The sequence below is a fragment of the Eretmochelys imbricata genome, chromosome 1 (assembly GCF_965152235.1).
Source record: "Eretmochelys imbricata isolate rEreImb1 chromosome 1, rEreImb1.hap1, whole genome shotgun sequence".
NCBI lineage: Eukaryota > Metazoa > Chordata > Testudines > Cheloniidae > Eretmochelys > Eretmochelys imbricata.
In genome coordinates, this window is record NC_135572.1 from 37838611 (window position 1) to 37864983 (window position 26373).

The 26373-nt window shown below is 39.8% G+C and overlaps 1 protein-coding gene across 1 annotated transcript in view; it reads right to left on the bottom strand.

The window, feature by feature from the left end:
- CWF19L2 (CWF19 like cell cycle control factor 2) overlaps positions 1-26373 on the bottom strand; it is a 169302-nt gene that overhangs the window by 61787 nt on the left and 81142 nt on the right. The window contains exons 11-12 of the mRNA XM_077808705.1: positions 19792-19917; positions 18437-18574 (exon numbers count right to left, since the gene is read on the bottom strand). Coding sequence (XP_077664831.1) covers positions 18437-18574; positions 19792-19917 — 264 coding nt within the window. The remainder of the gene's footprint in view (positions 1-18436; positions 18575-19791; positions 19918-26373) is intronic.

Genomic DNA, 26373 nt, shown 5'->3' on the forward strand with positions numbered 1-26373 from the left:
AGGGACTAAGGTGAGGCTGACCCATCTGTAGTTCCCCAGATTCTCCTTCTTCCCTTTTTTAAAGACGAGCACTATATTTGCCTTTTTCCAAAAGTCCAGGACCCTCTCCCAATAGCCATGAGTTTTCAAAGATAATGGCCAATGGCTCTGCAATCACATCAGCCAACTCCCTCAGCACCCTTGAATGTATTAGATCTGACCCATGGACTTGTGCATGTCCAGCTTTTGTAAATAGTCCTTAACCTGTTCTTTTACCACTGAGGGCTGCTTACCTCCTCCCCATACTGTGTTGCCCTGTGTAGCAGAGTGGGAGCTGATCTTGTCTGTGAAGACTGAGGCAAAAAAGCACTGAGTACTTCAGCTTTTTCCACATCTGTCATTGGTTGCCTCCCCCATTCAGTAAGCGTCCCACACTTTCTCTGACCACCTTGTTGCTAACATACCTGTAGAAACCCTTCGCTACCCTTCACATCCCTTGCTAGCTGCAACTCCAGTTGTGCTTTGGCCTTCCCGATTATACCCCCTGCATGCTTGAGCAATATTTTTATACTCCTCCCTAGTCATCTGTCCAAGTTTCCACTTTTTGTAAGCTTCCTTTTTGTGTTTAAGCTCACAGAAGATTTCTCTGTTAAGCCAAGCTGATCGCCTGCCATATTTGCATGCACATCGGGATGGTTTGTTCCTGCGCCCTCAATAAGGCTTCTTTAAAATACAGCCAGCTCTCCTGGACTCCTTTCCCCCTCATATTAGCCTCCCAGCAGATCCTGCCTATCAGTTTCCTGAGGGAGTCAAAGTCTACTTTTCTGAAGTCCAGGGTCCGTATTCTGCTGCTCTCCTTTCTTCCTTTTGTCAGGATCTTGAACTCGACCATCTCATGGTCACTGCTGCCCAGGTTGCCACCCAATTCTACTTGCCCTACCAATTCTTCCCTGTTTGTGATCAGCAGGTCAAGAGGAGCACAGCCCCTAGTTGGTTCCTCCAGCACTTGCACCGGGAAGTTGTCCCCAACAGTCTCCATAAACTTCCTGGGTTGTCTGTGCACTGCTGTATTGTTCTCCAAGCAGATGTAAAGGTGATTGAAATCCCCCAATCTTTATTACTGAGGACGATATGTGAGAAGGAAAGAATCCAGCATAATATAAACTGATAAAGTCTATTTACACCTGCAATATAACTTTGTGAAGATGGACAAAAAGGACATCTCAGTATTATCATATCCTTTCTGACCTAAGCAGGTCTAAGACAATATAAGTATTACTTCTTCTTGGGTTATTGAGATGCTGTTTCTTTATGAAGAGAAAATGAGGACCAGTGGTATGGATGGTGTCTCTCAGAGAGGCAATCCTAGATCTGTGCTACAAACACTTTGCGGCACAACTTTGTTTCATGCTCCTGTCGACACATACATTTAGATGGCCGGAAGTGCATAAATCAGTCTAATCCTATATTGATTCAGTTTTTCCACTGCTATAGAGACCACCTAGTGTTACAAATGGCTGACAGTCTGTATATTCATACTGATCTGCTGTATTTATTATGTCCCTTATCCCTCTGACACTAGCATGCTCTTTGAGCGCAGCCTTTGGAAAGGGAGTAGTATTAAAATAGTGTGTCAGGATTATACTGAAAATAAGTCCCACTAGACAGGATTCTGCGCTAAAAGTAGACTATTAATGTCATACATCTGACATATACATAGAAGAATTCTCTTTTTGATTTGAAAATTACCTCTGTATATTTTGGCGCAAAGAGAGAAAATCTAATTAAATATAATAAAAATGTAATGAAATAAACCTGCATTTTTCTATTAAGCTCACTTCCAGTTTTTTGTAAATATAATTTTTATCTTTTGTCTCAATGTTTTGCCGACGCCTACTGAGCCTTAGTTTTTCCTGTTCGATCACGAGTGAAATCAAATTTCAAGTTTATTCCATATCATTTAATAAAAGTGCAGTTCTGCTATGAAAATCTGAGAGAAAGGTCTATAAATTATATAAAATGTATCAATTTGATTTTAAATTGCCATAGCAACACTTACATCTTCAATGTTAAATGTCAGTTTATATTTATGGAATATTGTACTCATAATATATTTTGGGAAACTGCAACAAAAACCACCACACTTTTATTTTAGAATATGAGTCTGAGTGACATGACTACATCTCCAACATATTTAAATTTAGTTAGCATTTAGCACCTACTGTTTACGTCAAATCACTTCAGAAAAGTCTTCTGTTCTCAATCAAACATTTGCCTAAATCAAATCATTAATACTGCACTTACAAGGTTTAATTATGTTAATCACCTTATTACTAGTCCAAGTCGCACTATGACCACTGACACCTACGGTTGCAGGCTGTAATACATAGGTATATGCAATTTGTGCCATCAGACTCTGCTCATTGAAATAAATACAGCTAAAATTGTAAAATAATAATTACATCAGATAGATAGTATTTAAAATTGCAATATATTTGAACAACATCCGGCACAACGATGCCCCAATCCTGGTTAGGGCCTGTCAGTGTTACTGAAATGCAACCTAGAAACAAACTTAGGACTACTTTAGTGTTCTATTGCTTGAGTTTTAATGCTTTAATATCAGAATATTCTTAGTTAGGTACCCCATCAAACCTTTAAGTTTGCTTAGATTTCTCGTCGTATTTTTTAAAATGGAAAATTATGTATTTTCTTATAATTAGCCATTAAGAGTTAAAAATTCAGTGGCATGGCAGTACTCAGGGAAGTCAGCAATCAAAATATTTTCAATGAACAAAACATACACACATCTTTTAACCTCAGAATTCTGCTTTTAAATGTGGAACTTTGAATTCTCTGCACATTCTAGCTGCCTCTGGGCATAATTATAGTACACACAACAACAACGTTGTATAGGACTTCAATTACACTTTGATGTAATTCAGAATACTTCTGATGTTGACCTGGCAATTTAACATGGACTGCATCTATGTGATTCTGGATGTTTCCAGGTTTTCTTTCCCATACTGTCTATGTTTTATTAATGTTGCTTTGTTTTTATGTCTAAGATTTGATCTGTTTTTGCTCTGCTCTACATTTTGATTAAAAACTAACAAAAAAGAAACCAGGCCTGACAGATATATTAAATTATGTAAAATCAAAGATAGGTGTTCAAAATAATATTGGCTCAGTTATTTATAGAATACCATTCACATTTAACCCTTTATAAAAATACACCCCAAAAATACATTTATAAAAGACAACGGAGCATAAGAGTTCCTTTGAGCCTGTCTCTGATATATTTGTGAAGTGTGTTGTGCCAAAGAGGTTTCACCAGTTTAACTGACAGCAAATTAGGTTTATTATGTAACAGAGTGCACAGCAGCAGCATTAAGCTCTTAAATGATACTTTTTAGTCACAGACATCAAGTATAGATTTTACAGGTAGAGCAACTTGTGAGGCAACCTGTTCAAGGTTACACAGCAACTCAAAGGCAGAGACTGGAACAGAACCTGGGTTTCCACCATATTGCCTTTGGAACCAGAGAGTGTTACCATGCAAATGTCTTTCATTCTGCCCTAAAATACTAATACAGATTTCCTGGACAAATCCATAACTAAAAATCAAATATTAATAACATGACTATTTACCTTTTTTATTCCCCCAAAGAGCTAAAGGTTCTAGTGCATTGTTAGAAATTAATGAGAAGCAGATTTTTATTTTTAAAAGTTAAGCTATTTCTAATGAGTATCATAAGAAGTCAAGATGGCCTAACATATCATAATAGATAGTCACATTCTTCAGTTTTTTTAGTGTAAATTTATCAAAAAGTGAAAGGTTTTGACTAAATATAACAGGAGTGCCTTAAATATAAATTTCACATCATAACCAAAAAATCAGTTTTATTGTGGTTGTGCCCAAAGGCTATGGATATCAAATTAGATAGCTAGATAGAGAGATAGATATTAATAAGGTGTGGTATAAAGGTTTTATCAGCATGAATTTGGAATAGCTAAATTACTCATGAGAGGCAAAGCCACAAGTGAATTAAGCAGGTTATTTGAAACGCAGTAATAAAGCTTTTATACTTCACATATATTCTGTATCTGCTACATGTTTTGCAGAAAAGCTTTTCAGGGAGCTTTTCTATATTTTATTGGTAATATTTCTCTACACCTCTTTCTATAAAGTTAGGCTCCACTAGCACCATGTGTCCAACTCCTTTTCTGAAGGGGGAGAAGAAACCTATAACTAGAGTCATCAAGAGGTTATCTTGTGATGCAGGCAGACCAGGTGCCACCTCATGCCAAAGCCCCAGGCCAATTCATTTGTGCATTAGTATAGATCAAAGTGATTGTTAAATGTGTAAGAGTGTATTTGATGTTTAAACTTAATGAAAACTAATGGGATGTTACATATATTGTTTTCACTTACCCATATCCCGTTATACTATAGTAACAAATGTTTACATTGTGCACACCTCTGTGACTAAATAACCCCTCAAACCAGAAAGAAGCCTTGTGGAATGCAAATGAAGAACTTTATCAGAAAAATGATAGTTTCAAAGCAAGTGGTCATTGTGTGTGATGATCGGAGGTCGAAGACTCTAAATGCATTTCTCACTGTCTATCATCAAAGGAAAAGACCACCTGTCAGCTTGTTTTCTGTGAGAAGAAGCTATAAGTATGGATTCAGGGAAAGATTCTGCAACTCTGGACTCTCTGAATTGTAACAGGGCAAAATAACGAAACAAGATGACTGAGATCCCCAGAGTTATACTGGATAGCCCTGAGAGACTTTTAGGAAACTCTCATATTGCTACTACACCTGCTACCATTTGGAATTATAGATTCTGACTCACCTGTACATATATTTTACCTGCTTGAACCTCTCAATAATGGGGTAAGTGACTGGCTTCTTGGGACTGGAAGCAATTTAAATGTGGCATGATTTTTGGTCTAAGTGACCTTTTATCACGAAGTCCAGTTTGTCTGGGTGGCAAGACAGACTAGAGAGTCTAAGGAGACTGTCTGTGACTCTACGATAAAACTGGTATAGTGATCCAGAAGTTCACATTTGTTACTGGATTGGTGAAATCTAATTATAGAACACACCACCGGTTTGGGGTGTCTGCTCTGTTTTCTGACAGTCTGCCTGGAGGTAGGCATTCATGGTCGTGAGCCATTCTATACAGTGTGACGTATCCAAAATAGATTTTCCATACATCACAGTGTCACAATTTTAAAGTTTGCTGTCTTAAAATAGCAAAGGTAGTAAAAAGCTTTCCCCACCATTGGAAATGATGGTTTTGGAGGTAACTTTAAAAAGGCTTTATATCAACATGCTCAAGAAATATAAGAATGGTTAATAGCCATTGATGGACTTATCCTCCATGAACTTCTCTAGTTCTTTTTGACTCTAGTTACACTGATAGCCTTCACAACATCCCCTAGCAATGAGTTCCACAGGTTGATAGTGTAACAGTGTGTTGTGTGAAGAAATACTTCCATGTGTTTGTTTCAAACCTGCTGCCTATTAATTTCTTTCAGTGACCCCCTGATTCTTGTGTTATGTGAAGGGGTAGGTTTCAGAGTAACAGCCGTGTTAGTCTGTATTCACAAAAAGAAAAGGAGTACTTGTGGCACCTTAGAGACTAACCAATTTATTTGAGCATGAGCTTTCGTGAGCTACAGCTCACTTCATCGGATGCATACCGTGGAAACTGCAGCAGACTTTATATATACACAGAGAATATGAAACAATACCTCCTCCCACCCCACTGTCCTGCTGGTAATAGCTTATCTAAAGTGATCATCAGGTTAGGCCATTTCCAGCAAAGAGTTGTCACTTTGGATGGGCTATCACCAGCAGGAGAGTGAATTTGTGTGGGGGGGTGGAGGGTGAGAAAACCTGGATTTGTGCTGGAAATGGCCTAACCTGATGATCACTTTAGATAAGCTATTACCAGCAGGACAGTGGGGTGGGAGGAGGTATTGTTTCATATTCTCTGTGTATATATAAAGTCTGCTGCAGTTTCCACGGTATGCATCCGATGAAGTGAGCTGTAGCTCACGAAAGCTCATGCTCAAATAAATTGGTTAGTCTCTAATGGGCCACAAGTACTCCTTTTCTTTTTGTGAAGGGGTAGATAACTATTCCTTATTCACTTTCTCTACATGATTTTATAGGCCTCTATCATATACCCGCTTAGTTGTCTCTTTTCCAAACTGAACACTCCCAGTCTTATTAATCTCAGAATACGGAAGCTGTTCCATACCCTTAAATCATTTTGTTGCCCTTCTCTGTACTTTTTCCATTTCTAATACATCTTTTTTGAAATGTGATGACCAGAACTGAATGCAGTATTCAAGGTGTGGGAGTACCATGAATAGTGGCATTTTGATATTTACTGTCTTCTTATTAGGGCTCCATGTCTGACATGGAGGTCACGGAAGTCATGGATTCCGTGACTTTCCATGACCTCCGTGACTTCTTCAGAGGCCAGTGTGGCTGACCCCAGGGCCACCCAAGCAGCTGGCTCTGGGGCCAGCTGCTCAGGTGGCCTCCAGGACAGCCACACCAGCAGTTGCAGTGCTTGGCCCCAGGCAGCGGTCCCCACCCGGCTGGAGCAGCCGCAGTCAAGGGCAGCGGTCCATCAGGCCGACTGAAGCAGCTGCGGTCTGCAGCCCCAGGCAGTGGTCCCCGGGCAGCCAACTGTAGCAGCCATGGTCTGCAGCCCCTGGCAGCTGGTGCCACTGGCTCCACGTGCGCCCCCAATAGCGGCCTCCCTGGTGCCTCTTCCCTCCGCCCTCAAGATTTAATCAAGGGTATTTTAAGTATAAGTCATAGACAGGTCACGGGCCGTGAATTTTTGTTTATTGCCCAGGATCTTTTCATCACTTTTACTAAAAATACTTGTGACTAAACCGTAGCCTTACTTATTATCTATCCCTTTTGTAATGATTCCCAACATTCTGTTAGCTGTTTGGACTGCCACTGCACATTGATTGGATGTTTTCAGAGAGCTATCCACAATGACTCCAAGATCTCTTTCTTGAGTGGTAACCGCCAATTTAGACTCCATCATTTTATATGTATAGTTGGGATTATGTTTTCCAACATGCAGTACTTTGCATTTATCAACACTAAATTTCATCTGTCTTTTTTTGCCCAGTTACCTAGTTTTGTAAGATCCCTTTATAATTCTTTGCAGTCTACTTTGGACTTACCTATCTTGAGTAATTCTGTATCATCTGCAAAGTTTGCCACCTCACTGTTTACCCCTTTTTTCCAGATCATTTATTAATGTGTTGAACAGCACTGGTTCCAGGACAGTACAGATCCTTTCGGGACACCACTACTTATCTTTCTCCATTCTGAAAACCGACCATTTATTCCTATCCTTTGCTTCCTATCTTTTAGCCAGTTCCTGAGCCATGAGAGGACCTTCCCTTTTATCCCAGGATTTCTTACTTTGCTGAAGAGCCTTTGGTGAGAGTTTTTGAAAAATTGAGCAGAGGGCAGGAGAGGCAGTCAACAAATTTTTCACAAGTAGCCCCTAACTCAGTGTTCCTCGTTTTCTGAGTGCACAGTTTGAGGCACCTGAGGCCTGATTTCCAGAGGTGCTGAGCACTCACAACTGCAACGGAAGTGTATGGGATCTGTGAATGCTCAATTCCTATTACAGTAAGGCTGCGTAGTTGATAGGAATGAACATAGAGCTAGGTGTGAGAAGGTCTTGCTTTCTAAACTGGCACTGCCATTCACTCACTGTGTGGGCTTGGGCAGGTCACTTTGCCTTTCTGTCTCAGTTTCTTCATCTGTAAAATGGGAATAATACCATTTACTTGCATACCTCACAGAGGTGTTGTAAGGATTAATTAGTTTATGCATATACAGCACTTCATACAAATAAAGCAAAATGAAAATGTTAAGTACTCTGAAAAATCAGTTTGTAGATATCTCAAGTTGGGCATTCAGACACCCAAAATTAGGACAATTTTGGCCTTAATCTCTCTGTGCCTCAGTTACCTTGTCTGAAAAATGGAGATACTTCTACTTTTCTGTGTCACAGCAAGTTGTGAAGATAAATTCATTAATGTTTGAAAGACATTTGGATATTGTGATGAGCGCTAAGGAAAATCCCACAAGGGAATTAATAATTCTGTATTCTGGGGAAGGTATGGATGGTGTGCAGTAAGTGAAGTATATAGAGCTACCCAATGAATGAAGACAACAATCATTAGTGAACAGCTGCCTCACTCCCTGAACACTGACCATCCTGTGGACGGAATGAGGCAGCGGTCCTACGGGGGAAAAAAATAGTATGTGATCATGTAATTAAAGACTATTATCTAGGCGTGGCAGAGTTCAATTTATTTATTTTAAAATTTCAAACAGATATCAATGTTTATTTTTAGGCTTTTTATTTTTATTGCTTTAATTTTTCACAGTTTGGGGAAATTATGTGGGGTGAGAGAATTATTTAATGACAGATATTAAGATTCAGAAAGCTAAAGCTCTATAACCATTAACACACAAATTGTCAATATAACAGGTCAAAATATGCATAGTAAATATCCTTAAATCAAACTAATAAGTTCTCAATCAGCATTTTTTTTTAACTTTGCCTATTTATAAATTTGGATCATCATCAAGGGAATTGTGTGTGTGCGTGGGGTGAAATTGATATTTACAGATAAAAATATAATCGTTCCAAGTCTAACTATATCAAAATACATATTTGGAAGGGGCTGAAGTAAGGTTGCAGCTGGCAACCTTAATTCTGGCATTTCCTAAAATTTGTGTGCTTGACTTTGCAACCTTTATAAGATCCTTTTACTTTAGTTTTTCATATGCAGTTTTCTAGTTTATCTTTTTAAAGTGAAAGTAAAAACCACATTCTGTTATGTCCAACTGTAATGTTATGTGATCTCTCTCCTACGTCCAATATACATGAACCCTGGACCTTCAGTATTGCAGCACGGACCTCTACTATTTGAGCAGAAGGACTAACTGCAATTGCTGGCAACAGGAATAGGTCTTTATCCTTTGTGGACCAGCTAGAAGAACATTCAGTGAAATATAAAAAATAATTAGGAAGGCCACAAAATAATTTGGAGAACAGCTAGCCAACGACTCAAAAAGTAACAGCAAATTATTATTTTTTTTAATACATCAGAAACAAGAAGCCTGCTAAACAACCAGTGAGGCCATTGGATGATCGAGGTGCTGAAGGAACTCAAATGTGAAATTGCAGAACTACTAGTTGTGGTATGTAACCTAACATTTAAATCAGCCACTGTTCCAGATGACTAGAGGATACCCAATGTGACACCAATTTTTAAAAAACGTTCCATAGCCGATCCTGGCAATTACAGGCCAGTAAGCTTAACTTCAGTGCCAGGCAAACTGGTTGAAACTATAGTAAAGAATACAATTATCAGACACATAGATAAACATAATTTGTTGGGAAAGAGTCAACATGGTTTTTGTAAAGGGAAATCATGCCTCACTGATCTACTAGAATTCTTTGAGGGGTTCAAGAAGCATGTGGACAAGGGTGATCCAGAAGATACAGTGTACACAGATTTTCAGAAAGCCTTTGACAAGGTCCCTCACCAAAGGCTCTTAAGCAAAGTAAGCTGTCATGGGATAAGAGGGAAGGTCCACTCATGGATCAGTGACTGGTTAAGAGATATGAAAACAAAGGGTAGGAACAAATGGTCAGTTTTCAGAATGGTGAGAGGTAAATAGTGGTGTCCTCCATGGGTCTGTACTGGGACCAATACTGTTCAACATACTCATAAATGATCTGGAAAAAGAGGTAAGCAGTGAGGTGGCAACATTTGCAGATGATACAAAACTACTCAAGACAGTTAAGTTCAAAGCAGATTGCGAAAGGTTACAAAAGGATCTCACAAAACTGGGTGACTGGGCAACAAAATGACAGATGAAATTCAATGTTCATAAATGCAAAATAAAGCCTATTGGAAAACAATCCCAACTATACATACAAAATGATGGGGTGTAAATTAGATGTTAATATTTAAGGAACACATCTTGGAGTTGTTGTGGATAGTTCTCTGAAAACATCCATTCAATGTGCAGCGGCCGTCAAAAAAGCTAATCATTAGGAAAGGGATAGATAAAAAGACAGAAAATATCATATTGCCTCTATATAAATCCATGGTATGCCCACATCTTGAATGCTGTCTGCAGATGTGGCCATCCCATCTCAAAAAAGATATACTGGAATTGGAAAAGGTACAGAAAAGGGCAGCCAAAAATGATTAGGGCTATAAAACAGCTTCCATATGAGGAGAGATTAATAAGATTGGGACTTTTCAGCTTGGAAAAGAGAAGACTGGGGGGGGGGGAGGGGGAGATATGATAGAGGTCTATAAAATCATGACTGGTGTGGAGAAGGTAAATAAGGAAGTGTTATTTACTCCTTCTCATAACACAAGAACTAGGGGTCACCAAATGAAATTAATAAGCAGCAGGTTTAAAACAAACAAAAGGAAATATTTCTTCACACAACACACAATCAACCTGTGGAACACCTTGCCAGAGGATGTTGTGAAGGCCAAGACGATAACAGGGTTCAAAAAAGAACTAAATAAGTTCATGGAGGATAGGTCCATCAAGGGCTATTAGCCAGAATGGGCAGGGGTGCAAAACCATTCTTTGAAGTGTCCCTAGCCTATGTTGCCAGAAACTGGGAATGGCTGACAGGGTATAGATCACTTGATGATTACCTGTTCTGTTCATTCCCTCTGAAATATCTGGCATTGGCCACTGTCGGAAGACAGCATATTAACCTCGATGAATCATTGGTCTGACCCAGTATGGCCGTTCTTATGAGTATGCTTAACACAGTGGGCTATATATAGAGGAGACAGCATAAGCAAACACACTGATTCGGCAGATTCTTTCTGACAGGTAGTGTGGCTAAGCAGAATGAGACTCGGGCCTGTCATACTGGGCTCTATTCACAGAATATGTAATCTCTCCATGGGATGTAAGGGTTTGCTCAATAAATAGGAAGAGGTAGGCAAACTTAATATAGGGACTGCTACTGTACTCCCGGTATGTGTGTGGGTATATTATATAATGCCTATGTATTATAAATTACGCATATTTTAACATTATCTCAGCTGCGAGGGATAATTTATTTTATACCAATAGCCATGCCTAAGGAATGACAGACACTCGACAGCAGCAGTTCAGCCTGATAAGATGAATGAGACTACTCAGAAGAGTATAAGGGATGTTTTCTCCCCGTTCTAGGAAGAATATCATTTTTAGACTTTCAGCAATTTCCTTCTGCTCCTCTTCTTGAGAATGACAGATTTCATTTGAGAGAGAAATGGAAAATATATCCACTAAAAGGAAGCACAAAAGAGAAAGTAATTTTTAAATGTCAATTTTGTGCAGTATATTAACAACTAAATCTGACAACGGGGGTTTAGCTGCTAAATTTAAAATCCTACAGGACAAAAAAGAAATGCACTCTGCTGCATCCATTTACAATTGCTACCTTTGCTTTCTAAAGATTCACCGACAGAGCTCCCACACTGCAACACAAGATATTCTAAAAGGTCTATATCATCTTTATCTTTAACTTTTTATTCATGTTTCAAGCTATGCAAAGTACACAAAGACTGCAGCACTCAGTACATCCACAAGCACATCCAAACTTTCAGACTGTTCCCAAAGCTAATATACTAGCACTGCTATTGAAATAGCTGTGAACTGGAAGGCATTCTACAAAATGGCATCCAAATTTAAAGGCACTTTAATGTCAGTTCTTTAATATCGAAGCTCAGGCACACTCCCTCCAGTTCCTTTAGCGACAATATAAATTAGGTGTCATCTACATTTTGGGCAACTGAGAGCCAGACCCAATGTTGTAGAATATGAAGCAGAATACAACCTCATCTTTAAACAGGAGTTGTAGCCAATGGAATGTATAAGTCCCAGCGTACAATGTTCTATCACATTGAAACACTTCTCTTTTTCTACAAAACCTAGCAAAGAGCAATGTGTAGGTTTCAAGAGAGTCACCCTGCTAACAGGCATGAAGAAGCAATCCAGCTCAGGTCCCACAGCATGAAGAACTAGGGACCTGAGCGGGCCAGGTGGCTCCCACCAGCTTCCAATCTGCCAGCTTCTGGCAGGAGGCAATAGTTTTCAAACTGTGTGGAGCCTCCCCCTATGGAAGCATGCCATGCAGTTTGAAAATTTCCGTCCTAAAGGGAAGGCAGAAATCTGGAGAGGAACGTAACCCCACATCCACCCCACCCCCGCGCCCATGCACTCTCTCTGGTTTGGGGGGGGCAACGTCCCACATACTCCGTCCAATCTCCATCCCTGACTCCAATGTTTCCTTTCAGATCTCAAGATAGATCTTTATACAAGGTGGAAAATACTGAGAGGCCCCAGTGGTAAATGGAAGAACACAGAAGTCTAGTATTCTTAAGCATACAAAATGGAATAACCTAGTTTCACAGATTTGGAGTACGATCAGTGGTTTTTTTTAAACCAGTCACAGGAAGTAGAAATAAATATTTTCTTTCATTTTTCTTTTTTAAATATATTTTGTTTTTAAAATGTCAATCTTCCAAAATGCAGGAAATTACAAATACTATTTCAAATTTTAACAGAAAAGGAATGGGAAATTATGGTTTATTTCAATTGAAAACCAGTCAAGTCTCTTTCCTGATAAATCTAAATGCCAACTTGCATGGGAATAGAAGGTTCCTGTAAGACACATCACAATGAAGACTACTTCGGCAGGGATTCCATCAGGTCCAGATACCTTATTGTTCTTCATCTATTTGACGGCTTTCTGTACCTTGACAAATGTTGGAGAGGTCTGAAGTCATCCTTGATAGGATATTGAGGAATTAAGTCAAAGATGCTTTCGTCAACAATGAAGTCATGATTCAGGTGGTCTTTGAAGTATTTCTTTGTGCATTGATTGATTTGCTGTCCCTGAAGAGGTTGGCTCCATCTCTGCACCTAAAGGGGGGTTAGGTACCGGGCTGTAGAGAGGGCTTTGGTTGCATTGAAGAACCCGTGCACTTACTTCATGGGCGTTGGCGAGTTGTTGGATCTCCTTTGCTTTGTTCTCTCACCATTGTTCCTCATTTTGTGGGTTTTCCACTGAACTTCAGTTTTAAGTTGATTGTGAACATACGGTTTCTTTTTGAATTGATGCCATTCAGCCAAGCACAGAAGGCCCTACACTTACGAATCAGTTCTTAGATTTCCTGATCATTCTCGTCAAACCAGTCTTGGTGGTTCCTAGTTGAGAAGCCCAGTGTTCCTTCACACAAAGCATGGATGACCAATCTGAGTGCTTTCCAATGATCTTCAGGGCTTTCCATCTTGGTTTTGGTATTCATCAGTTTCTTTGTAAGGCACTGCTGGAAAAGGTCATGTTTAGTTGAGGCCTTAAGACTCTCAATGTTGATCTTCTGTCTGGCTGATTTCTTCCACATTTTTCATCTTGATGTGAGTTTGATGGAAACGATGGAGCAGATAAGGCAATGGTCTGTCCAACAATCATCTGCACCAGTTAGTACTTTGGTGATGTAAACATCTTCATGATCACGAGCATGGACAATGACACAGACAATCAGATGTCAGTGCTTAGATTGTGGGTGTTCCTTTCTCTCCCCCCCCCAAAGAAGACAGAGAAGAACTGGCTCACCAGCTTCATGCCTTAATCCTGAAGATATGGAATTCAGAAGTAATCCCAGCTGATCTTAGGGATGCCATGATCATGAACATCTTCAAGAAAGGAGACAGACTGGACTGTGAAAACTATTGAGAAATCGCCTTGTTGTTCACCTCCAGAAAGATTCTTACCAGAATTCTGCTCAATCAGCTGCTCCCCTTGGCTGAATCCCAGAATCGCAATGTGGATTCAGACCATCTTGGGGTACGATTGACATGATCTTCACTGCCCACCAAATTCAAGAAAAGTGCAGCGAGTAACATCAACCTCTGTATATGGCCTTCATCAACCTCACAAAAACATTCAACTCCATCAATCACCAGGCTCTGTGGAGAATCCTCCTTAATTTCACCAAAATTTGTTGCCATCCTCCAACTCCTCCACAACAACATATTTGTGACAGTGATCAGCAATGAATCTGAAATGGATCCCTTTCTAGTCAAGACAGGAGTCAAGCAAGGCTGTGTCATCGTTCCAACCCTTTTCTCCATCTTCCTTGCTGTCACCCTCCTTCTCGTTGCTGATAAGCTCCTCTCCAGAGTTGACATCCAATACAGAATGGTCAGCAAGCTCTTCAACCTCAATCGTCTCTGATCCAAGATAAAGACTATTACTAAATCATTCATTGAACTCCAACATGTGGATGACTCTTACACATATAAGTAATCCCATGAACAGTAAAATGAGCTATTCACACATAAAGTTATTAACTTTAGTATATGTAAGATTGGGAATAAATATGGATTTAGGAATTTAATTTGAGGCATCCAGGCTTTTAAATTTTGGCCAGCAGTTATAAGTACTCTATAAAAAAAATTCCACTACCAGCTGACAAATACATTAACTGAAATCAGGATAAAAACATACACTAAAAAAATCTACAAGTCAGAGATAAGGTTGTTGTGTTATGATGAAATATGCATTTCTTTAGACTGTGTTTATTACAGTAGATGGGCAATGGAGAGTTTATGATGTCCCTAGTTATCCATTTGCTTACTTTTGTATGCTGGTATTTTGTAAATGATGCAATAGGTAACTACACTTAATCACCAAACTTAATTAGTGTTTGAAACCAAGTTTTTTGTTTTCTGCCCATTGGCTTAACTGCAAGCAGAATCTGGTCTTTATCTTTTGAGTGTGCTGGTCAGAGACCAGAATCAAAATGTTTGTCAGAATTCATGATAAAACACAGCTGGACAAGAAGACTGGTTTTCTAATGTTTTGATAATCTCTACAGAAAGACTGCCTGACAGTTGGTCTTTCCATATTCTTCCCTTCAGGCAGATGTTATTGCTTTTTAGATTTTTCCAAGTCTTGCCTGAAGGACTCCTCAAAGAAAGGACAACTTTAGTGTTACACTAGAGGGTGTTGCACTTCCCTGCCAGATAAATGACAAAAGTCTTGTGTGTTATGCTGCCCAGTTCCACACTTGCAAGGCTTTCCAACACAAAGAGTCTCCCTAATCCCACCCTACTAAGTCATGTACAAATCCGTGATCTAACCATCCAGAATCAAAACCTCCCTTTGAGAACCAGGTCTTTGAAAGCCTACAGAACAGCCAGGATCATGCTTAATGATAGAATCTCTGTGAAGAGTAAGCATCCTGAACATGGTATCCCTCTGTATGAGCTCTCCATTGCAGGCAGAAATCATCCTTAGTTTGGCATGTGATAGGTGTTATTCCGCAACACAAACAGCCTAGGCGGTGCAAACTCTTTGAATGGAGTCCAATATTCAAATGCAGTGCATAAGTCTCTGGTTGCTCTCTGATTACTGAGTCCTCAGGATCCACTGAGATTATCTCAGGTTGGAGGTGTGCTCGACATCTATGACATGGTCCCTGTTGGAACATGATAGCAAAGCAAATATTTTTCTCTTTCTTGGACTCTTGTAGAAGAAAAGCAGGCTTTCAGATAAGTCTCATGTCCAGCAGGGTCGTCCATTTGTCTTGCAGGGGAAAGACTGGCATCTGGGGCAGTTTACCATGAATCTTAGTGATTCTAGCACCCTGATAGTAGAATACAGAGAGGATATTATCCTTGAGGAAATGGGAGCTGTCATCCAAATAGGAGGGGAAATGGTTCGTAAGTAGCCCTCTCAACTAATGCTCAGCATTTAACAAGATCACACCAGACCAAACACTGATTTGGTTATGCTATTCCTCTATCAGAGATCTGAGATACATCGAGTGGATGTTCTGTATTTCCTGTGTGTATGTAAGTGCCCACCTGGTCCAGATCACATAACTAGTCCATCCTCGATTACAGGTAGAATTGCTGCCTGACACATAATCAGAACTTCTCTGACAACCAAGTGATTGAAGCATCTGAGTTCCAGTCCTTCCCAGTATTTTTTGTATTAGGAAGTATGTGAAATAAAACCTCTTCTGTCACTTGCCAAATGGCAAGGGTTCAATCCCATTTTTGCCAAAAGGGTCTGGATTTCTTGCAGGTCCTCTTTCTGATACTGCTGTACTCAAGATCATTCTCAAGTGAGGATAATCTTACAAATTTTGCAACCATGCTTGAGAATTATGAAGATAGGTGCCTAAGGAATCATCAGTAACAGAAGCCCCATATTCTTACTCTTACAGGCAGATCTTTGGACTTTGATACACAGGCTGGATATGTGCTATTGAGCCTTTCAAAAACCTGAAGCTTTTGTTGCTTTTATCTCTGTTGCCAAGTCCCTCAGTCCTCTTATGATACTGAGACTTTTAAATCTTATTTATCTTTCTTTCTCTGCTTCAGTGGCCTTTCATGGTGATTTATTTCATGCAGCATATTTATTATGTTTTACATGAAATATTGCCAAACTGATGGACTTGTAGTTGATTATTTTTTTCACAAAAAAATTGTTATAGTTCTGCATCACTGACCCATCCCAAGAACTTTTTTCCATTAACACTTGTCAAAGTTTTGAAGACTTCTCTTAGGCTAACCCAGCCCTATTCACTACAGAGGATAAGTTTAACTTTCTTAACCTAGCCTAATAGGGACTGAGGGTAGGTCTACACTACCCGCCGGATTGGCGGGTAGCAATCGATCAATCAGGGGTCAATTTATTGCGTCTAGTCTAGAAGCGATAAATCGATCCCCAAGCGCTCTCCCATCAACTCCAGAACTCCAGCGCCGCGAAAGGCACAAATGGAGTCGATGGGGGAGCAGTGGCAGTTGACTCACGCCGTGAAGACGCAGCAGTAAGTCGATCTAGGTACGTCAACTTCAGCTATGCTATTCTTGTAGCTGAAGTTGCGTACCTTACATCGACTCTCCTCCCTAGTGTAGACCAGGGCTTAGATTCTTGAGGTATGGTATCATCCCATCTGAAGGTTAATAAGTACCTAGTACATGAACATCATCACTTCTTTAGTTTTATGTTCTCTTCATTTGTTATAAAACACTCACACTTGGTTTTACTAATTGCTATGCACTGAACTGATGATTTTAAAGGTATTTCCACAATGGCTCTCAAATGGCACTAATCCTCCTGATCGGTATGCTAGATAATCAGTTTAGCACATATATCCAGGTTGGCTCCTTGATCCCATACTAATTATTTTACAGGTGTCTACACTGAATTGCACTGGTCAGAATTTCATCAGTATCTCAGACTTGATATTATGGTCACTAGAAACTAGGTGCTCTTTAATTTCTGCCTTATTTACTACACCAGGCTCATTTTCCACTATTAGCTCCATGCACCATTACTTTTTCCCACTACTGTTTTCTCACCAATATCTTGTAGCTGAAATTCTACATTAAAAAAAAACCCTACACACTAGCCACTATATAATCCTACTTTATCTGCAAAAATCTTTGTTTAACCTCATCATCGTGTTCTAATGGCCTCTATCATCAGTCTATGTTCCCCATTTCTTTTTGTTTAAAAAAAATCCTCAGCTTCAGTTAAAAGGGTCTTTGCTGCGTCAGCCTAAGCACCATTATTTTGCTAGCAATAGTCTGAAACTCATATTTCCATCCTATTTCCTTTACCTACCCCTTCTGAAAGTGATAATTTGTAAACTCTACACACTAGGAATGTAACATCCTCATCAATGATTTAGCTTAACCAAGCTTTGCCTACTGCACTGCAGGATTGCAATTTATGGGAGTCTCAGAATCCTCTCTCATCAGTTTGTGTGTGTTACCCTGATTTTTGTTCCTCATGAAAAGATAGGTCTCCTTCTGTACTCACTGTACTTGACACAGAAGTAAAACACACCTAAATGCATTTGCAGCTATAAGTAAGATTACACTAACATATACCTACCCCAGTAGACATTTGGAACACTATACTAAAGCATATTTAAAGCACTAAGGAAGGTAGCATACCGTATTTGAGATGATAATGCAGAACATCCTTTATATGTGCCTATGTATCTCTAAAAGAAATCTTTTAGAAGCCAAAACAGTCACCCTTCAGGACATGTGTACATGCCAAAATAAGTCTCATTTGAGATATCAGGGTGCAAAGAAAGCATCTTTACAAAATTTTTAATACATGAAAAAAATTAATTCTTTCAAACAGCTGAACTAACTTTTACCCAACTTTCAAAAAACAAAACAAAACAATCCACATCCAGGCTAACAACAAGAATAGGAAGATTAATCCCAAACAGTGATTTTTTAAAGAAATTTGAAAGTAAGGGTTTACAATGGAAATGCTATTTCAATCTTAAGTACAAATTCATTCATACTATGCCTTACCTTTGATGCCATTCGCATGAATAGTGAGTTTTGATCCTCTGCTGTTCTCATCTTTTCATTTTTGACCAAATCCTTCAGGCTCAGATCATCATCATCCTGAAAATACCTGACTCTTTCTTTATCTATGTGAGTAGCACCCTGAAAACGGAGAGATTGAAAATGAATATTAATCTGACTTCACTGCGACCAGGATTTCACTAAAGGGGTTTAAAGAGTTCAAGTGTTCACTCCCAGGGAACTTTATGACCACCTGTGCCAGAAACAACAGTGGTCTCGTGGGGAATTCATGCAAAGCTGATGTCTCTGCTGTGGGATGTTTCCATAGCTGGTGAAGCTCCATCCTAGTTCATAGTAGATGTTTGTCCACACCATCCTGGTTTGTACAATCGGTGGTGTCTCTTCAGAAAAGGCTCAGGACTGAACACTGCAGGTGGGCACTGACATAAGTGGTGATGAATTGTTATCCATTCTGGAAAAAAAACCTTTCTTCACACCCGTTTGTCAAGTTGATCTGTCTTACTAACCAAGGAATTACTTAATATAGATGTGAACCCCCTGCTGCTCTCAGAAGCTCAAAACCCAAACTCAGAATCCTTCTGTGGCTATTGAATGGACTTTTACTAAAATGTCCCAGCCTGCAAGAATTAATTTTAAAAGTTATAGGCATTTTTTGAAAGAGTAAAATGGAACTGAGTAGAAAACAGGACCCCTTGTTGCAATGAATATGACCTAGAGGAATAAATATACACAGAGCCAGTATTATCACTTAATATTTACAATATAATAGCACCCAGACTGAACTAGGCATTGTACAGTGCTATAAATAGACATGGCCGCTTCCCCAAAATGTACATAGGCCAATATTTTGCTCTACTGAAGAGGATGAAGTTCCCTCTATTTATGTCTTTATTATTATTCACTGTTTTGCTTCACATAACTACAAAATAGAACAAATAGCTTCTAGGGCCTAGACAAGTTATCAAGATATTTGGCTGGGTGTGAAGAGATGCTCTACTAATCTTTTTTGATTTAATATATATATTTACATGATTTAGAAGTAGTGTATTTTATTTGGCTAAGACATATTAATACCTTGAAAAGATTTAAAACATTTGGTTGGCTTTATATTCAAATAAATTCCCCAAGAAAACTCTAAGGGACAACACCACAACTTTAAAATAAAAAGGTACCCCTTTGCACCATCTAGTTCTTGCCATTATACGGAAAATTAACTTATTTTCCCAGCTACCTACCTACTCTTTCAACAAACACATACACCACTTATGCCCTCAAATAGTAAATTTACAAAGTAGTCAAAGAATTACATTCTAATAAAGATGTTATATAAAGTGTACCATCTGTCTCTTTCTTCTTCCTCCTTTCGGCTCCAGCGGTTCTGCCATTGTGTTCACAGGCCATGCTCTTCCAGATTGATCTGTTCTGACAAGGATCACTTCATGGTCTTCTTGCAAGCTTGCAGCCTATATCAGGTTTTAAAATAGGTTTTTAAAAATATGGTATAGGAATGGTAAAACAAAGCAAAAAAATGGCGAGAGCAAATAAACCATTAAAATTCTGAAGACTTAAGCATGTAACAGCTAAAATCTATTATTTATTACTACTTGTTTAAAAATAATTTTGGAATAATATATAGTATACAGTTCCTCTATCCTATACTCAAACAGGAACAAAGATTGACAAAATACTGCATCAGTGAAAAGAAGTGTTTTTATAACCGAATCCAATGTAAAAAAAACCCTATTAAAAAGACTAGAGATGTAACCGTGATGAATTATCCAGAAAAATGATTATCTTAGTACTTTAACAGTCTTTCAAACTAAATACAAAAAACAACAACAAAATACGTGTTTGTTAAAAGCCATCTTAAAAATTGTAAGATTCAGTAGCACATGTACTATTCCTGATGCTGCTGTGCCTTACTCATAGTTTATACAGTTTTATACACTTCTTTAGGTCAAAAGGATTTCAATTCAATTGTGTTAATTTTACAAGCCAAAATAAAAATATACTAAAGATCATTACCATCTGATAGATGCTTGGTTACACAGCAAATTTCTTTCTTTATAGTTATGTTTGTCAGTAAAGATCTGTTGCTTTCACCATAATATGAGACTTGGAATTATTTGAATCTTGGCTATGTGGTCTAAAGCAGTGGTTCTCAAAGCCGGTCCGCCGCTTGTTCAGGGAAAGCCCCTGGCGGGCCAGACCGGTTTATCTATCTGCTGCGTCAGCAGGTTCAGCCGACTGCGGCTCCCACTGGCCGCCGATCGCGGCTCCAGGCCAAATGGGGCTGTGGGAAGGGCAGCCAGCACGTTCCTTGGAATGCACCGCTTCCCACAGCCCCCATTGGCCTGGAGCGGCGAACCACGATCAGCCAAGTGGTTGGCCAAACCTGCGGACGCAGCAAGTAAACAAACTGGTCTGGCCCGCCAGGGGCTTTCCCTGAACAAGCGGCGGACCAGCTTTGAGAACCACTGATCTACAGCATTCATAAGAAATGAATCCAGCCCAACAGAGACTTTTTTTGTTTATCTAGGCCAATCTATGTTGTAAATAAGTTACGGGGCAGGAAAAATCATGACTGAATCATCAGGTGGTTTATCTGCTGAAATATTATGGTGATAGGACCTGGAATGAACCCTACGACAGGTAACAAGATTTAAATTGCACTTGGGATGGCAGAAGGATTCCATTCCTCCACCCTCAAGAAAAAAGATTTAATTTATGGTTGGTTTACTCTTCTGCATAGCTTTTGGAATCACAAGCAGCATGGCTTCCAAACCCCATCCAGCAATGTTTGGAAGTACAGCCTCCTTCTTAGGTTGTTGATGGCAGAGGGATTTCATTTCATGCCATACCAACATTAAAGCTCAGATTATCATCCATGAAGTGGACTTCTAGAACAAAGTGCAGAAATTTGCAACTTTTTTAGGCAACTATATTAGTTTACCAAACCAAAGTTCCCATGAAAGTCAAGGCCAAATCTCCTAACAAATAGAGCAGGACTTTATCCCAAGACTTCAGCTATATCCACTACTTCCTGTCACCTACCATGCAATTGTGCAGGTCACAATACGTATGAGTGAGTGGGAGGCAGTTTCCAAAGGGGTCACTAAAACACACCTTTCTCTGGGAGAGAATAGAAGGCAACTGAGAAGTCATGAACAGAATTTAGTGAGTAGTATAATCCTGAAAATGAGAAGATCCATGTCTCTCTCAGATCATTAATCATATTCCTGTGGGGGCTTCTGTTATTTTTGCACTTCCTCTCCCCCATCCCTCAAACTGTGGCTCTACTCTGAGAAAACAACTTTTGAAAAATATCACTATAAAAATAGGGAGCAAGGTAGGTGAGGTAATATCTTAAGTTGGTCCAATAAAAGATGTTACCTCACCCACCCTGTCTCTCTAATATCCTGGAACCAACACCGCTACAACTGAAAAAAAACCCTGCAAACTGAAAAAAAAAAAAAAAAGGCACATTTATGTTGTCACAATGGATTTTCAATTCATATCAAATTTGCTTAACTTACCCCAAAAAATTCAAACTGTCAGCCTTGCAAAATTATTGTGGAGTTTGAACCTCAAGTTCTGTACTTTCTGGCCTGTGTATCACCAAAAATAAGAACTTTCTGGGAAATATTGTATATCTTGGCCTTAAAACAATGCTTTATATAGGAGATTAATTTACTGTTTTTAAAGTAATTTTCTACTCTTCAGTGTTTTATAATTGGTTTAAATCATTTTAGAGACAAAGTAGCCTTTAAGCAGAACGATATACTGTATTAGCTGCATAGATCCTAAAATAATGTTAAAATTAATAGTATTGTGGTAAAATCCCCTGCACTGCCTTGAAATCTCAAGCTTGGGGTTTTGCTTTGTTTTTTATCATCAAACATCAGTAAGAAATCCTGTGTTTCGAGCAAAATGAGCAGTTTGTGTCCTGATATTTTGCAGTTCAACAAAGCTCGAGACTGATTATATTTTTAAAGTGATACGGATGCACTTATATGGATGCACGATCTTACTAGCTATTTAATTATCATCATCATCATCTGACAAAACATGGAGAAAATAACATTATACAATACTGTGAAAGCAATGGCATGATGTTTTATCTACCCTGACATACATCAAATATCCTTACAGGTGATACAAATGTTTATGGATTAGGACAGTCTAACTGCTGTGCATGGCTATTCAACAAAATATCTGCTTCTTTAATTTGTTATACTGTACATCTGTTATTTAAACTAAAATGAAGACTAAAGGAACCCCTCTTACATGGTCATCTTTTACCTTAGTTTTCTCCAACATGATACAACTATTCTATAATAATTAATACTGTTAAATCCTTGTGTCCCAGGACACATGCCAATATATTACAGAACTGGAAACTAGTTTGGGCTTTCCCAGTTTTTTCACCTTCTTTTGACACATCAGGGAGAAGCAGGAAGCCAGGCTAGACTGACTACTGGTCTGAAATGGCATGGCAATTTGTGGAAATGAGGCTAAAAAAATGTGAAATAAGGAATACTGAATATCTATTCTGTGTTCTGCCTCTAACCTCTGCTGCAGTGACATGGAACGTCTAGATTTTAATGGTAGAAAGATCTCATTTAGCAACATTATATCACAACAGCATTACTAAAATCTGTTTCACTAAAAAATTGAACATTTTTCATTCACATTTGTGAGTGAATCTAGTATTAATAAAACAGAGATTAAGAGCAGTGGCTGGATTCCAACAGATCTAGGCTGTAAAAACCTTCCACATTCACCTGAATAAATATGACTAACTTGATACCGTAGATTCAAATATTCAGATTCAGAGGATGGGAGGTCCTGACATTGGATTAATCAAACATCTGAATTCAAACGTTCAACTATTTATACCAAAGCCCTCCCATGACGATCCCATGAACCACAAAAAACTTTTCCTTTTGGCTTTAGGGTATAGAGAGCTGTTTACCTAAGGACTTTCTCTTTATTTAAGAGCTTACCCCCCCCCACACACACACACACACACACGCCAACATACCGTAAAAAAAAAAAAAAAAAAAAAAAGGTGCAAAGAGCATACATTTGCATTCAGGTGATATTTTAAATGAAATATCTCAATACTGAGGTAACAGTTGGATTTTCGAATCCCAATACCCTGGACCTCATCTCCCTACACTTCTTTCTCCCCTATTGCTCAACTGAAGAACTCAGGAAGTTTCTCCTTGCATTTGATGTCTTTGGAGCAAAGAAAAGGTAGTGACGCTCCTTTGTCTGGCAGGAGCTCCACGCCACTCTCCAGTACTTCAGAGGGTGCCAGGCTGCTCCTACCACACACCCAGTAACCAACTTCAGGAGACTGCTTTGTGTGGCCACACAAGATGATCTCCCCCTCCACAATTAGCTATAAGTCTTCAAGGGGTCCTGAAGGCAGCCTCACCCCATACCAGAACAACATGAGCTGGAAATGGTCTTGACCCATCACTGCTGGTGGCAGCATCAAAGACTATCCAGGATTCAAAGAAAAGGTTCTTTATGAGCAGCTAGGGAAACCTCAGAGTGGTCCCTACCTACATCTCTACTGCTAAGTCGACCAACTCCAGCCTCAATGAGAAAGGAACTGGAGGCAAAAGCAACGTTGAGGGATGGATTAAAGTTTTGTGGGGAGGATGGGATGGAAGGAGAAGGAAAGAAACTAGGCTCCCACCCAACACTGGGGTGAGGCAGGGAGTGCCTTCGTATAATTTGGAGTAATGAGTAGAGAAAGCCCTTATCTTTTGTGGTCTGCCCAGGAAGACCCTATAGAAGATGCTAGCTGTGATAGCTACACCCCTTCTGTAGTTACCTTAGGGTGGAAAAGAGGGATGGGCAATGCTGTTGTGAGCTGGCTGAATGCTGGTCCCTGCAGAGGAGAGATTTACATCTGCAGAGATCGCTCTTGAGTCAAAAATAGCCAGACTGTAGGGATGGGCAGAGAGCTATACTCCCATTGGTCCGTGCCATTTTGAAACAGATATACAATCCCTGACATTGTTTATGTCATAGCGAGAGGGATCTGTAACTTCAACACTACTGGCAGTGCTGGTTGTCCTTTATTGGAAGTACGGGGTGATGACTGCCAAAGACCCTGCTCTTCAATTCATGTTGTTTGGTGAAAAGTCAGTAACTGGTAAGATCACTATTATCTATGATATGACGACAGATGAGGTCCCTCAATTTTCTTATGCAACAGGAACCATGTCAGATAGTACAGTAGGTCCCTTATTATACTAGATGTCTCCAGGCAGGTACTCTCTTCAGAAGAAGCCAAGGGAGCACTGGTGAGGTAGTGCGGCCATGCTGTTTGCATCTCCCCTCAGAGGAAAGAGGCCTCCCATCACAAAATGAGATTTGGTAGTGTGTGTCCATCTCCCAGGAGTGTCTTGGGATGTTGAAAATGGCTGTCAAAAGTGTCTTTTCCAGAAACCCTCAACTGAGGTTTAAAATGGTTTGGCTGCTCATATAGACAGTACCACTAGAGGGTGATGGACTCCCTGCTCCCCTGGTCTACACAAGTTGCCAAACCTTTTTCAATCCCAGAAGAGAGGCTAAAATGGATCCATTCCATTTTAGCATGCATCTTTGCTTCTTTTTCTCCATCCTTTCCTCTAAGTACATTCAGGCTGTACATGTTTTAAGCTAGTTGGTAGAGAGCTGGAATTATTCTCAGAGAATGTATTTTACATAACTTTATGAAAGGTATAAGGGCAGATACAGTATTAGCTTCTTGCTTACTAACTGGGAAAAAAACCTCAAGTTAAGTGATTAAATTAGACCTACTAAGGCAGACATCACTAAATTGGATATGAAGACAGACATTGTCAAATTATATAAACAGCTTTATTAATCTCAATCTGAGGCTATTTTCAGCCAAATAATTGATGTGTCTGCCTTACATCTGCTGTCCCTGCCTCATAATAAGAGGCTGTCCCTGTAAGCGCCAATAAATTCTGAAAATTCGGTAATTATAAAAGCATGCTGACTCCAATGGCTTAATTATATTTTTTTTCAAGGAAACTGACACAGGAACATAGAAGTTATGGATTAAAAATACCATAGGTCTCCTTCCCTTCCTCTGTCATACCATAAAGTCCCATTGTCCTCCCATTCTGCAGAGTAAACAAGTTTGTCTGAGATGTTGGCCTGGCTCCAATAGGCATTAATCTCTTTTTTTAAAAAATCTGTATATCTTTAGTTTGAGAAGCATATTCTTATATTGCATACCTCTCACAATCTAAATCAAACCTGCAGCCATCTTCTGGGCTATTTCCAACTCTTGGATATGCTCCTAAAGTTGGTGATCAACTCTGCACTTTACAGGCCTGATACTATGAAGTGCTGAGCCCCTATTACGAAGGGGAGAGCACCATTACTATCATCAGAGCAATCAACACTCCACAGGATCAGCAACTAAGTAGGACTTTGCAAAAAGTGTGGTAGAGTAGAAACACGAACTCAGTCATGTTTGGAACTCATTCCTAAGGCTGCGAGTTTGTCACAGAAGACACGGATTCAGTGACTTTCTGTGACCTCTGCAAATTTTGCAGTGGCCGGTGTGCCTTGCTCAGGGGCAACTCAGGCAGCCCCTGCACCAGTCACACCGGCCACTGCTGCCGCAGTCTCGGCCACTACTCCCCCGCCCCCTCCCAGCAGAGTTTGGGTACGGGAGGGGGCAGGGGGTTGGGGCACGGGACAGGGTGAAGCGGGCTCCGGGCAGCACTTACCTGGGGGGCTCCCCGGAAGCGGCAACATCTCCCTCGCTCAGTTCCTAGCTGGAGGCGTGGCCAGGAAGCTCTGCGCGCTGCTTCTGCTGCAAGCACTGCCCCCACCACTCCCATTGACGGTGGTTCCTGGCCAATGGGAGCTGCGTAGCTGGT